General features: G+C 46.2%; 1 protein-coding gene across 1 annotated transcript in view; it reads left to right on the forward strand.

Annotated features, from left to right (window-relative positions):
- LOC109885515 (alpha-actinin-2) overlaps positions 1 to 14,979 on the forward strand; it is a 42,390-nt gene that overhangs the window by 21,045 nt on the left and 6,366 nt on the right. Inside the window, exons 10-14 of the mRNA XM_031816524.1 lie at positions 3,215 to 3,397; positions 4,514 to 4,648; positions 5,457 to 5,636; positions 6,509 to 6,655; positions 12,284 to 12,349. Coding sequence (XP_031672384.1) covers positions 3,215 to 3,397; positions 4,514 to 4,648; positions 5,457 to 5,636; positions 6,509 to 6,655; positions 12,284 to 12,349 — 711 coding nt within the window. The remainder of the gene's footprint in view (positions 1 to 3,214; positions 3,398 to 4,513; positions 4,649 to 5,456; positions 5,637 to 6,508; positions 6,656 to 12,283; positions 12,350 to 14,979) is intronic.

The following is a 14,979-nucleotide window of genomic DNA, read 5'->3' on the forward strand; positions in this document are numbered from 1 at the left end:
ATGACATCCAGGTAAAGACAGTTCACACTGTGGATGACATCCAGGCAAAGACATGTTTATAGTTCACACTGTGGATGACATCCAGGCAAAGACATGTTTGTAGTTCACACTGTGGATGACATCCAGGCAAAGACATGTTTATAGTTCACACTGTGGATGACATCCAGGCAAAGACATGTTTGTAGTTCACACTGTGGATGACATCCAGGCAAAGACATGTTTATAGTTCACACTGTGGATGACATCCAGGCAAAGACATGTTTGTAGTTCACACTGTGGATGACATCCAGGTGAAGACATGTTTATAGTTCACACTGTGGATGACATCCAGGTGAAGACATGTTTGTAGTTCACACTGTGGATGACATCCAGGTAAAGACATGTTTATAGTTCACACTGTGGATGACATCCAGGTAAAGACATGTTTATAGTTCACACTGTGGATGACATCCAGGTAAAGACATGTTTATAGTTCACACTGTGGATGACATCCAGGTGAAGACATGTTTATAGTTCACACTGTGGATGACATCCAGGTAAAGACAGTTCACACTGTGGATGACATCCAGGTAAAGACATGTTTATAGTTCACACTGTGGATGACATCCAGGTAAAGACATGTTTACAGTTCACACTGTGGATGACATCCAGGTAAAGACATGTTCATAGTTCACACTGTGGATGACATCCAGGTGAAGACAGTTCACACTGTGGATGACATCCAGGTAAAGACATGTTTATAGTTCACACTGTGGATGACATCCAGGCAAAGACATGTTTATAGTTCACACTGTGGATGACATCCAGGTGAAGACAGTTCACACTGTGGATGACATCCAGGTAAAGACATGTTTATAGTTCACACTGTGGATGACATCCAGGTAAAGACATGTTTATAGTTCACACTGTGGATGACATCCAGGTAAAGACATGTTTATAGTTCACACTGTGGATGACATCCAGGTGAAGACAGTTCACACTGTGGATGACATCCAGGTAAAGACATGTTTATAGTTCACACTGTGGATGACATCCAGGCAAAGACATGTTTATAGTTCACACTGTGGATGACATCCAGGTGAAGACAGTTCACACTGTGGATGACATCCAGGTAAAGACATGATTATAGTTCACACTGTGGATGACATCCAGGTGAAGACAGTTCACACTGTGGATGACATCCAGGTAAAGACATGTTTATAGTTCACACTGTGGATGACATCCAGGCAAAGACTGGTTTATAGTTCACACTGTGGATGACATACAGGTGAAGACAGTTCACACTGTGGATGACATCCAGGTGAAGACATGTTTATAGTTCACACTGTGGATGACATCCAGGTAAAGACATGTTTATAGTTCACACTGTGGATGACATCCAGGCAAAGACATGTTTATAGTTCACACTGTGGATGACATCCAGGTAAAGACATGTTTGTAGTTCACACTGTGGATGACATACAGGTAAAGACATGTTTATAGTTCACACTGTGGATGACATCCAGGTAAAGACAGTTCACACTGTGGATGACATCCAGGTAAAGACATGTTTATAGTTCACACTGTGGATGACATCCAGGTAAAGACATGTTTATAGTTCACAGTGTGAACTATAAACATGTCTTTACCTGGATGTCATCCACAGTGTGAACTATAAACATGTCTTTACCTGGATGTCATCCACAGGTAAAGACATGTTTGTAGTTCACACTGTGGATGACATCCAGGTGAAGACATGTTTATAGTTCACACTGTGGATGACATCCAGGTAAAGACATGTTTATAGTTCACACTGTGGATGACATCCAGGTCCATTGTCTCCTATCAGATAGTAACATGATGCTGTGTTCCTTCCATTGTCTCCTATCAGATAGTAACATGATGCTGTGTTCCTTCCATTGTCTCCTATCAGATAGTAACATGATGCTGTGTTCCTTCCATCCTCTCCTATCAGATAGTAACATGATGCTGTGTTCCAGTCCCTTCCATCCTCTCCTATCAGATAGTAACATGATGATGTGTTCCAGTTCCTTCCATCCTCTCCTATCAGATAGTAACATGATGCTGTGTTCCAGTCCCTTCCATTGTCTCCTATCAGATAGTAACATGATGCTGTGTTCCAGTTCCTTCCATCCTCTCCTATCAGATAGTAACATGATGCTGTGTTCCAGTCCCTTCCATTGTCTCCTATCAGATAGTAACATGATGCTGTGTTCCAGTTCCTTCCATCCTCTCCTATCAGATAGTAACATGATGCTGTGTTCCAGTTCCTTCCATCCTCTCCTATCAGATAGTAACATGATGCTGTGTTCCTTCCATTGTCTCCTATCAGATAGTAACATGATGCTGTGTTCCAGTCCCTTCCATTGTCTCCTATCAGATAGTAACATGATGCTGTGTTCCAGTTCCTTCCATCCTCTCCTATCAGATAGTAACATGATGCTGTGTTCCAGTTCCTTCCATCCTCTCCTATCAGATAGTAACATGATGCTGTGTTCCTTCCATTGTCTCCTATCAGATAGTAACATGATGCTGTGTTCCTTCCATCCTCTCCTATCAGATAGTATCATGATGCTGTGTTCCTTCCATCCTCTCCTATCAGATAGTAACATGATGCTGTGTTCCTTCCATTGTCTCCTATCAGATAGTAACATGATGCTGTGTTCCAGTCCCTTCCATTGTCTCCTATCAGATAGTAACATGATGCTGTGTTCCAGTCCCTTCCATCCTCTCCTATCAGATAGTAACATGATGCTGTGTTCCAGTCCCTTCCATCCTCTCCTATCAGATAGTAACATGATGCTGTGTTCCAGTCCCTTCCATCCTCTCCTATCAGATAGTAACATGATGCTGTGTTCCAGTCCCTTCCATTGTCTCCTATCAGATAGTAACATGATGCTGTGTTCCAGTCCCTTCCATCCTCTCCTATCAGATAGTAACATGATGCTGTGTTCCAGTCCCTTCCATTGTCTCCTATCAGATAGTAACATGATGCTGTGTTCCAGTCCCTTCCATCCTCTCCTATCAGATAGTAACATGATGCTGTGTTCCAGTCCCTTCCATCCTCTCCTATCAGATAGTAACATGATGTTGATTCCCGACTGTCTGGCCTGTATTTGTTTGACACCATGTCATGTCCGAACGCCGGATGACAACGCCGGATGACAACGCCGGTTCCTCTGTAACTCGGTCTGCTCTCCACCTCGCTCTGCAGAGCCTGATCTCAGCCCATGACCAGTTCAAGGCCACCCTTCCGGAGGCTGACTGTGAGAGACAGGCCATCCTGAGCATCTACACGGAGGTGCAGAAGATAGCCCAGAGCTACGGCATCTCCCCCAACCTCACCAACCCCTACAGTGACATCACACCGGCGGAGATAGGACTCAAATGGGACAAGGTAGCTACTAGCGTCTCTAGGGACACTGTCTGCGTCCCAAATGGGACCCGATTCCTTATAATATATTATATTATAGCGCACTAATTTTAACTACATCCATTTGGGATGCAGACAATGTCTGTTGTTTGTGTGTGTTGTACTGTGAATGTTTGTGTGTGTTGTACTGTGAATGTCTGTGTGTGTTGTACTGTGAATGTCTGTGTGTGTTGTACTGTGAATGTCTGTGTGTGTTGTACTGTGAATGTCTGTGTGTGTTGTATTGTGAATGTCTGTGTGTGTTGTACTGTGAATGTCTGTGTGTGTTGTACTGTGAATGTCTGTGTGTGTTGTACTGTGAATGTTTGTGTGTGTGTTGTACTGTGAATGTTTGTGTGTGTTGTACTGTGAATGTTTGTGTGTGTTGTACTGTGAATGTCTGTGTGTGTTGTACTGTGAATGTCTGTGTGTGTTGTACTGTGAATGTTTGTGTGTGTTGTACTGTGAATGTCTGTGTGTGTTGTACTGTGAATGTCTGTGTGTGTTGTACTGTGAATGTCTGTGTGTGTTGTACTGTGAATGTCTGTGTGTGTTGTACTGTGAATGTTTGTGTGTGTTGTACTGTGAATGTTTGTGTGTGTTGTACTGTGAATGTCTGTGTGTGTTGTACTGTGAATGTCTGTGTGTGTTGTACTGTGAATGTCTGTGTGTGTTGTACTGTGAATTTTTGTGTGTGTTGTACTGTGAATGTCTGTGTGTGTTGTACTGTGAATGTCTGTGTGTGTTGTACTGTGAATGTCTGTGTGTGTTGTACTGTGAATGTTTGGGTTAAAGCTCTTCAATCTCGATCCTGGAGAACCTCATGGTATGCAGCAGGCTTCCATTACAGCCCAGTGCTAACACACCTGATTCACTCATCAACGGCTCGGTGATTCACTGATGAGTTAAATCAGGGTTTTTTGTGCTTGGCTATAACAAAAAAGCCCCAGGGACCAGTGGGATTGAACAACCCTGTGTTAACTATAGACAGACTCCCAGACACAGATGAAGTCCTAGACTAAAAAAGCGCTCAAACTAAGAAACCGTCCCATTGTGTTAACCAGGGACTCTAGCGTTAACCCTTTCTGTCCCGTTGATCAGGTGAAGAAGCTGGTTCCCCAGAGAAACAGTATTCTCCAGGAGGAACTAGCCAGACAGCACGCCAACGAACGTCTCAGACGCCAGTTTGCTGCCCAGGCCAACATCATCGGACCGTGGATCCAGACCAGGATGGAGGTGAGACAGACCTATCCTGACCTCGGTCACCTGACGCCATGTCATGTACAACAGGCGGCACCTTAATCGGAGAGGACGGGCTCATTGTAGCATCAGTTCTGTTATACTCACAGGCATTATTTTAACAGTTTTAGAAACTTTAGAGTGTTTTCTATCCACATCAACCAATAATATGCATATCATTCTGGGCCTGAGTAACAGGCAGTTTACTTTGGGCTTTTCATCCGGACGCCAAAATACTGCCCCCTTAAGAAGCTTTAAAGCGGCTAGAACTACATGAATGGAATCGAACACCTGGTTTCTACTCCGTTCAGTCCATTACAGACGTTATTATGAGCTGTCCTCCCCTCACCTGCCTCCTGTGCTGTACACCTGTAGGGATCTGTACCTTCTAGGGTTGGGAGGATCAATTCCATTTCAATTCAGTCCATTCAGGAAGTAAATATTATTGGAATTTGGAATTTCAGTTGACTTCCTGAATGGACGTACTTGTAATGGAATTGATCCCCAACCGAACCCTGGCACCAAGGGCCCGAGCTGCATACTGAAAACCCACCAACCAACCAACTAAGCAACCATCCTGTCTTTAACAGATGCTAAACACTGGCCTGCAGCTCAGCGGATGTTCTTATAATGGCTCCCTATCCCCTTATATAGTGTCACTACTTTTGACCAGAGGCCTACGGACCCTACACAAAGAGGCCTACGGACCCTAGACAAAAGTAGTGCACTATGTAGGGAATAGGGTACCATTTTGGGACGCGTCCGATAGTGACAGCGACGGTCTTCTCCTCCTCTCTCCCACCAGGAGATCGGGCGTAGTTCCGTCGACATCGGAGGTTCTCTGGAGGACCAGATGAGTCAGCTGAAGCAGTTTGAACAGGTCATCATCAACTACAAGTCCAACATCAACAAGCTGGAGGGAGACCATCAACACATCCAAGAGTCCCTGGTGTTCGACAACAAACACACCAACTACACCATGGAGGTACGTAGCTTATTATGGGACTGGAACGATTCAGAGATCATTCTTACAAATAACTTGTTGGGATCTGTTTTATGATCATGAAACCTTACTACTCTTGGCCTAATGGTTAAGCTGTTGTTTTTCCACATAGACCGGGGTTCAGATCCCACCCTGTGACTTGGCCTTCGGTTTTGTGCCCGGTAGACCGGGGTTCAGATCCCACCCTGTGACTTGGCCTTCGGCCTTGTGCCCGGGAAACCGGGGTTCAGATCCAACCCTGTGACTTGGCCTTCGGCCTTGTGCCCTGTAGACCGGGGTTCAGATCCCACCCTGTGACTTGGCCTTCGGCCTTGTGACCTGTAGACCGGGGTTCAGATCCCACCCTGTGACTTGGCCTTCGGCCTTGTGCCCGGGAAACCGGGGTTCAGATCCAACCCTGTGACTTGGCCTTCGGTTTTGTGCCCGGTAGACCGGGGTTCAGATCCCACCCTGTGACTTGGCCTTCGGCCTTGTGCCCGGTAGACCGGGGTTCAGATCCCACCCTGTGACTTGGCCTTCGGCCTTGTGCCCTGTAGACCGGGGTTCAGATCCCACCCTGTGACTTGGCCTTCGGCCTTGTGACCTGTAGACCGGGGTTCAGATCCCACCCTGTGACTTGGCCTTCGGCCTTGTGCCCGGGACACCGGGGTTCAGATCCAACCCTGTGACTTGGCCTTCGGCCTTGTGCCCTGTAGACCGGGGTTCAGATCCCACCCTGTGACTTGGCCTTCAGCCTTGTGCCCGGAAGAACAGGGTTCAGATCCCACCCTGTGACTTGGCCTTCTTCCTCCTCTCTCTCTCTCTCTCTCCCTCCCTCCCCCCCCCCCCCCCTCTCTCTCTCTCTCTCTCTGCAGCATATCCGTGTGGGTTGGGAGCAGCTGTTGACCACCATCGCTAGAACCATCAATGAGATCGAGACCCAGATTCTGACGCGCGACGCTAAAGGCATCAGCCAGCAACAGATGAACGAGTTCCGCCAGTCTTTCACTCACTTTGACAGGGTACTGTGTCCCTTCGTGTCCCTCCGTGTCCCTCTCTGTCCCTCTGTGTCCCTCTGTGCCCCTCTGTGTCTTTCACTCACTTTGACAGGGTACTGTATCCCTCTGTGTCTTTCACTCACTTTGACAGGGTACTGTGTCCCTCCTCTGTATCCCTCGTCTGTGTCCCTTTGTGTACCTCCTCTGTCCCTCTGTGTCCCTCCTCTGTGCCCCTCTGTGTCCCTCTGTGTCCCTCCGTGTCTTTCCAGTGCCCCTGAACCTAACCCACTTCGACAGGGTTGTGTACCCCTCCGTGTCCCTGACCCTAACCCACTTTGACAGGGTACTGTGTCCCTCTGTGTCCCTCCGTGTCTTTCCAGTGGCCCTGACCCTAACCCACTTCGACAGGGTTATGTACCCCTCTGTGTCCTTCCGTGTCTTTCCAGTGGCCCTGACCCTAACCCACTTCGACAGGGTTGTGTCCCCCTCCGTGTCCCTGACCCTAACCCACTTCGACAGGGTTGTGTACCCCTCTGTGTCCCTCCGTGTCTTTCCAGTGGCCCTGACCCTAACCCACTTCGACAGGGTTGTGTACCCCTCCGTGTCCCTCTGTGTCTTTCCAGTGGCCCTGACTCTAACCCACTTCGACAGGGTTATGTACCCCTCTGTGTCCCTCCGTGTCTTTCCAGTGGTCCTGACCCTAACCCACTTCGACAGGGTTGTGTACCCCTCCGTGTCCTTCCGTGTCTTTCCAGTGGCCCTGACCCTAACCCACTTCGACAGTGTTGTGTCCCCCTCTGTGTCGTCAGTGTCTCTGTCCTTCTCCTGTGTGACAATGACTGTTGTATTGTTTCTATGTCCATGAATGTGACTTATCTAACTCAAGGCCTTGACCGCTTGTGATTTGGAACTCACTTCTTAGTATTTTGTAAAATGTTTGTAATATTATGGGATGTTACCGATCAAAACAACAATCCATCCTAATGACATTCAACTAACGTGCTCCCTGTTACTGACACCATGGATCCTGTGTGTGTGTGGCTGCCTGCAGGACAGGTCTGGCAGACTGCCCTGTGAGGAGTTCAGAGCTCAACTGATCAGTCTGGGTGAGACATAACAACCAATCTATGTGCACCTGTTACTAACTATGTGCACCTGTTACTAAATCCTCCTGGCATGGCATGATCTAGGATCAGTTCACCCTTATCCACGTACTTTAATATAAAAGTCACAACTGATCCTAGATCACCACTCCTACTGAGACTATGACCTGATCCTAGATCACCACTCCTACTGAGACTATGACCTGATCCTAGATCACCACTCCTACTGAGACTATGACCTGATCCTTGATCACCACTCCTACTGAGACTCTTTATGACCTGATCCTAGATCACCACTCCTACTGAGACTATGACCTGATCCTAGATCACCACTCCTACTGAGACTCTTTATGACCTGATCCTAGATCACCACTCCTACTGAGACTATGACCTGATCCTTGATCACCACTCCTACTGAGACTATGACCTGATCCTAGATCACCACTCCTACTGAGACTATGACCTGATCCTAGATCACCACTCCTACTGAGACTCTTTATGACCTGATCCTAGATCACCACTCCTACTGAGACTATGACCTGATCCTTGATCACCACTCCTACTGAGACTATGACCTGATCCTAGATCACCACTCCTACTGAGACTATGACCTGATCCTAGATCACCACTCCTACTGAGACTATGACCTGATCCTAGATCACCACTCCTACTGAGACTCTTTATGACCTGATCCTAGATCACCACTCCTACTGAGACTATGACCTGATCCTAGATCACCACTCCTACTGAGACTATGACCTGATCCTAGATCACCACTCCTACTGAGACTATGACCTGATCCTTGATCACCACTCCTACTGAGACTATGACCTGATCCTAGATCACCACTCCTACCGAGACTCTTTATGACCTGATCCTAGATCACCACTCCTACTGAGACTCATTATGACCTGATCCTAGATCACCACTCCTACTGAGACTATGACCTGATCCTAGATCACCACTCCTACTGAGACTCTTTATGACCTGATCCTAGATCACCACTCCTACTGAGACTATCACCTGATCCTAGATCACCACTCCTACTGAGACTCTTTATGACCTGATCCTTGATCACCACTCCTACTGAGACTATGACCTGATCCTAGATCACCACTCCTACCGAGACGCTTTATGATCTGATCCTAGATCACCACTCCTACTGAGACTATGACCTGATCCTAGATCACCACTCCTACTGAGACTATGTCCTGATCCTAGATCACCACTCCTACTGAGACTATGACCTGATCCTAGATCACCACTCCTACTGAGACTATGACCTGATCCTAGATCACCACTCCTACCGAGACTCTTTATGATCTGATCCTAGATCACCACTCCTACTGAGACTATGACCTGATCCTAGATCACCACTCCTACTGAGACTATGTCCTGATCCTAGATCACCACTCCTACTGAGACTATGACCTGATCCTAGATCACCACTCCTACTGAGACTATGACCTGATCCTAGATCACCACTCCTACTGAGACTCTTTATGACCTGATCCTAGATCACCACTCCTACTGAGACTATGACCTGATCCTAGATCACCACTCCTACTGAGACTATGACCTGATCCTAGATCACCACTCCTACTGAGACTATGACCTGATCCTTGATCACCACTCCTACTGAGACTATGACCTGATCCTAGATCACCACTCCTACTGAGACTCTTTATGACCTGATCCTAGATCACCACTCCTACTGAGACTCATTATGACCTGATCCTAGATCACCACTCCTACTGAGACTATGACCTGATCCTAGATCACCACTCCTACTGAGACTCTTATGACCTGATCCTAGATCACCACTCATACTGAGACTATCACCTGATCCTAGATCACCACTCCTACTGAGACTCTTTATGACCTGATCCTTGATCACCACTCCTACTGAGACTATGACCTGATCCTAGATCACCACTCCTACCGAGACTCTTTATGATCTGATCCTAGATCACCACTCCTACTGAGACTATGACCTGATCCTAGATCACCACTCCTACTGAGACTATGTCCTGATCCTAGATCACCACTCCTACTGAGACTATGATCTGATCCTAGATCACCACTCCTACTGAGACTATGTCCTGATCCTAGATCACCACTCCCACTGAGACTCTTTATGACCTGATCCTTGATCACCACTCCTACTGAGATTATGACCTGATCCTAGATCACCACTCCTACTGAGACTATGTCCTGATCCTAGATCACCACTCCCACTGAGACTCTTTATGACCTGATCCTTGATCACCACTCCTACTGAGACTATGACCTGATCCTAGATCACCACTCCTACTGAGACTATGACCTGATCCTAGATCACCACTCCTACTGAGACTCTTTATGACCTGATCCTAGATCACCACTCCTACTGAGACTATGTCCTGATCCTAGATCACCACTCCCACTGAGACTCTTTATGACCTGATCCTTGATCACCACTCCTACTGAGACTCATTATGACCTGATCCTAGATCACCACTCCTACTGAGACTATGACCTGATCCTAGATCACCACTCCTACTGGGACTATGACCGGATCCTAGATCACCACTCCTACTGAGACGGTCCTTGAATACGGGCCCAGATATATATAGTATTGTATAGTGTATATATAGTATTGTGTAGTGTATATATAGTATTGTATAGTGTATATATAGTATTGTATAGTGTATATATAGTATTGTATAGTGTATATATAGTATTGTATAGTGTATATATAGTATTGTATAGTGTATATATAGTATTGTGTAGTGTATATATAGTATTGTGTAGTGTATATATAGTATTGTATAGTGTATATATAGTATTGTATAGTGTATATATAGTGTTGTATAGTGTATATATAGTATTGTATAGTGTATATATAGTATTGTGTGGTGTATATATAGTATTGTGTAGTGTATATATAGTATTGTATAGTGTATATATAGTATTGTGTAGTGTATATATAGTATTGTGTAGTGTATATATAGTATTGTGTAGTGTATATATAGTATTGTATAGTGTATATATAGTATTGTGTAGTGTATATATAATATTGTGTAGTGTATATATAGTATTGTATAGTGTATATATAGTATTGCGTAGTGTATATAGTATTGTATAGTGTATATATAGTATTGTATAGTGTATATATAGTATTGTGTAGTGTATATATAGTATTGTGTAGTGCATATAGTATTGTATAGTGTATATATAGTATTGTATAGTGTATATATAGTATTGTATAGTGTATATATAGTATTGTATAGTGTATATATAGTATTGTATAGTGTATATATAGTATTGTATAGTGTATATATAGTATTGTATAGTGTATATAGTATTGTGTAGTGTATATATAGTATTGTGTGTGCTGTATCCAGTTGTTTGTGCTTTAGGTATCGTTGAATATCTCTCTCTGTTAGAGAAACAATGACATGGTGTTTATCACAGGCTCTCCTCTCATCAAAGACACTAAATTAATGATATTTTTTCTCTCTCTCTCTGTTCTTTGTCTTGTGCTTCTTGTCACTGTCTGCCTGTCTGTGTGTCCGCCTGTCCGTATGGCTGTACGTCCGTCTGTCTCCCATACCTCTCTCCTCTCCTTGTCATATCCCCTCTCCCCCTCCCTCCCAATACCTCTCTTCCTCTCCTTGTCATATCCCCTCTCCCCCCTCCCTCCCAATACCTCTCTCCTCTCCTGTCATATCCCCTCTCCCCCCTCCCTCCCAATACCTCTCTCCTCTCCTTGTCATATCCCCTCTCCCCCCTCCCTCCCAATACCTCTCTCCTCTCCTTGTCATATCCCCTCTCCCCCCTCCCTCCCAATACCTCTCTCCTCCCTTGTCATATCCCCTCTCCCCCCTCCCTCCCAATACCCTTCTTTCCTCCTTTGTCATATCCACACTCCCCTCCTATCTACTATCCCTCCTCCTCCTCCTCATCCTCCTCCACCACCTCTCTACTTCCTCCTACTCTCCCTACCTCCTCCACCTCTCTACTCCTCCCTCCCCTCCTCTCCCTCCTTTTCCACCTCTCTACTCCTCCCTCCTCTCCCTCCTCCTCCACCTCTCTACTCCTCCCTCCTCTCCCACCTCCTCCACCTCTCTACTCTCCCTCCCCTCCTCTCCCTCCTCTTCTCCTCCTCCTCCTCCTCCGCCCTCCTCCTTCTCTTCTCCACCCTCCTCCTCCACCTCTCTACTCCTCTCCCTCCTCCTCCTCCTCTCCCTCCTCCTCTCCTTCACCTCTCTACTCCTCCCTCCTCTCCCACCTCCTCCACCTCTCTACTCCTCCCTCCCCTCCTCTCCTTCCTCCCTCCTCCTCCTCCGCCCTCCTCCTTCTCCTCCCCACCCTCCTCCTCCACCTCTCTACTCCTCTCCCCTCCTCCTCCTCTCCTTCCTCCTCCTCCTCCTCCTCCTCTCCCCTCCTCCTCCTCTCTACCCTCCTCCTCCACCTCTCTACTCCTCTCCCTCCTCCTCCTCCTCCTCCTCCCTCCTCCTCTCCCCTCCTCCTCCTCTCCACCCTCCTCCTCCTCTCCACCCTGCAGAAGAAGAAAGGAGGCATGGAGACAGATGACTTCAGAGCCTGTCTGATCTCCATGGGCTATGATCTGGTAAATACGTAGAATGAGCTGTCATAGGACTGTATTAAGACTGTCATAGGACTGTCATAGGACTGTCATAGGACTGTCATAAGACTGTCATAGGACTGTCATAGGACTGTCATAGGACTGTAATAAGACTGTCATAGGACTGTCATAGGACTGTCATAGGACTGTCATAAGACTGTCATAGGACTGTAATAAGACTGTCATAAGACTGTCATAGGACTGTCATAAGACTGTCATAAGAGTGCCACAAAAATGTCTGTCATTGTTTAAGTAACCTTAATCTTTAAAAGTGACTACATTTTTGTCAGAATGATCAATAATATCTGTCAGTGTATTTAGAACTGTTGATCCAAAATGGCCTCCAGATACGCTGAGTATTGGTGTCAACATTATCTGACAGTGTATTTAAAACTGTTGATCCAAAATGGCCTCCAGATACGCTGAGTATTGGTGTCAACGGTATATCTATTCCAGGGTAGCAGCACACATAGCTGGTATGGCCAGCTGGTAGTGTCACTCAGTGGCTCAAATGGCTCTCTGTTCACTATATAGTGCACTACTGTTGACCATGGCTCATAGGGCTCACAGGGCTCTGGTCACTATATAGTGCACTACTGTTGACCAGGGCTCATAGGGCTCATAGGGCTCTGGTCACTATATAGTGCACTACTGTTGACCAGGGCTCATAGGGCTCATAGGGCTCTGGTCAAAGGTAGTGCACTATGAAGGGAATAGGTAGTGCACTATGAAGGGACTAGGTAGTGCACTATATAGGGAATAGGTAGTGCACTATATAGGGAATAGGTAGTGCACTATATAGGGAATAGGTAGTGCACTATATAGGGAATAGGTAGTGCACTATATAGGGAATAGGTAGGGCTCTATATAGGGAATAGGTAGTGCACTATATAGGGAATAGGTAGGGCTCTATATAGGGAATAGGTAGTGCACTATATAGGGAATCGTTAGTGTACTATATAGGGAATAGGTAGTGCACTATATAGGGAATAGGTAGTGTACTATATAGGGAATAGGTAGTGCACTATTTAGGGAATAGGTAGTGCACTATATAGGGAATAGGTAGTGCACTATTTAGGGAATAGGTAGTGCACTATATAGGGAATAGGTAGTGCACTATTTAGGGAATAGGTAGTGCACTATTTAGGGAATAGGTAGTGCACTATATAGGGAATAGGTAGTGTACTATATAGGGAATAGGTAGTGCACTATATAGGGAATAGGAAGTGTACTATATAGGGAATAGGTAGTGCACTATATAGGGAATAGGAAGTGCACTATGAAGGGAATAGGCTGCCATTTGGGATGACCTCGTTGTGTCAATGAGGACAGAGAGAGAGAACAGCTGGCTGTAAGTTCAACATGTCCAGGTCTGCGAGACAGACACACGATCATTAATGGTAGAGTCACCCCCAGTCATTAATGGTAGAGTCCCCCCCAGTCATTAATGGTAGAGTCACCCCCAGTCATTAATGGTAGAGTCACCCCCAGTCATTAATGACAGATTCACCCCCAGTCATTAATGACAGATTCACCCCCAGTCATTAATGGTAGAGTCCCCCCCCAGTCATTAATGGTAGAGTCACCCCCAGTCATTAATGGTAGAGTCACCCCCAGTCATTAATGGTAGAGTCACCCCCAGTCATTAATGGTAGAGTCACCCCCAGTCATTTATGGTAGAGTCACCCCCAGTCATTAATGGTAGAGTCCCCCCCAGTCATTAATGGTAGAGTCCCCCCCCAGTCATTAATGGTAGAGTCACCCCCAGTCATTAATGGTAGAGTCACCCCCAGTCATTAATGGTAGAGTCACCCCCAGTCATTAATGGTAGAGTCACCCCCAGTCATTAATGGTAGAGTCACCCCCAGTCATTAATGGTAGAGTCCCCCCCCAGTCATTAATGGTAGAGTCACCCCCAGTCATTAATGGTAGAGTCACCCCCAGTCATTAATGACAGATTCACCCCCCAGTCATTATTGGTAGAGTCACCCCCAGTCATTAATGGTAGAGTCACCCCCAGTCATTAATGGTAGAGTCACCCCCAGTCATTAATGGTAGAGTCACCCCCAGTCATTAATGGTAGTCACCCCCAGTCATTAATGGTAGAGTCACCCCCAGTCAATAATGGTAGAGTCACCCCCAGTCATTAATGGTAGAGTCACCCCCAGTCATTAATGACAGATTCACCCCCAGTCATTAATGACAGATTCACCCCCAGTCATTAATGGTAGAGTCACCCCCAGTCATTAATGGTAGAGTCACCCCCAGTCATTAATGGTAGAGTCACCCCCAGTCATTAATGGTAGTCACCCCCAGTCATTAATGGTAGAGTCACCCCCAGTCATTAATGGTAGAGTCACCCCCAGTCATTAATGGTAGAGTCACCCCCAGTCATTAATGACAGATTCACCCCCAGTCATTAATGGTAGAGTCACCCCCAGTCATTAATGGTAGAGTCACCCCCAGTCATTAATGGTAGAGTCACCCCCAATCATTAATGGTAGAGTCACCCCCAGTCATTAATGGTAGAGTCACCCCCAGTCATTAATGGTAGAGTCACCCTCAGTCATTAATGGTAGAGTCACCCCCAGTCATTAATGACAGATTCACCCCCA

The sequence above is a fragment of the Oncorhynchus kisutch genome, unplaced genomic scaffold, assembly GCF_002021735.2.
Source record: "Oncorhynchus kisutch isolate 150728-3 unplaced genomic scaffold, Okis_V2 scaffold813, whole genome shotgun sequence".
Classification (NCBI taxonomy): domain Eukaryota; kingdom Metazoa; phylum Chordata; class Actinopteri; order Salmoniformes; family Salmonidae; genus Oncorhynchus; species Oncorhynchus kisutch.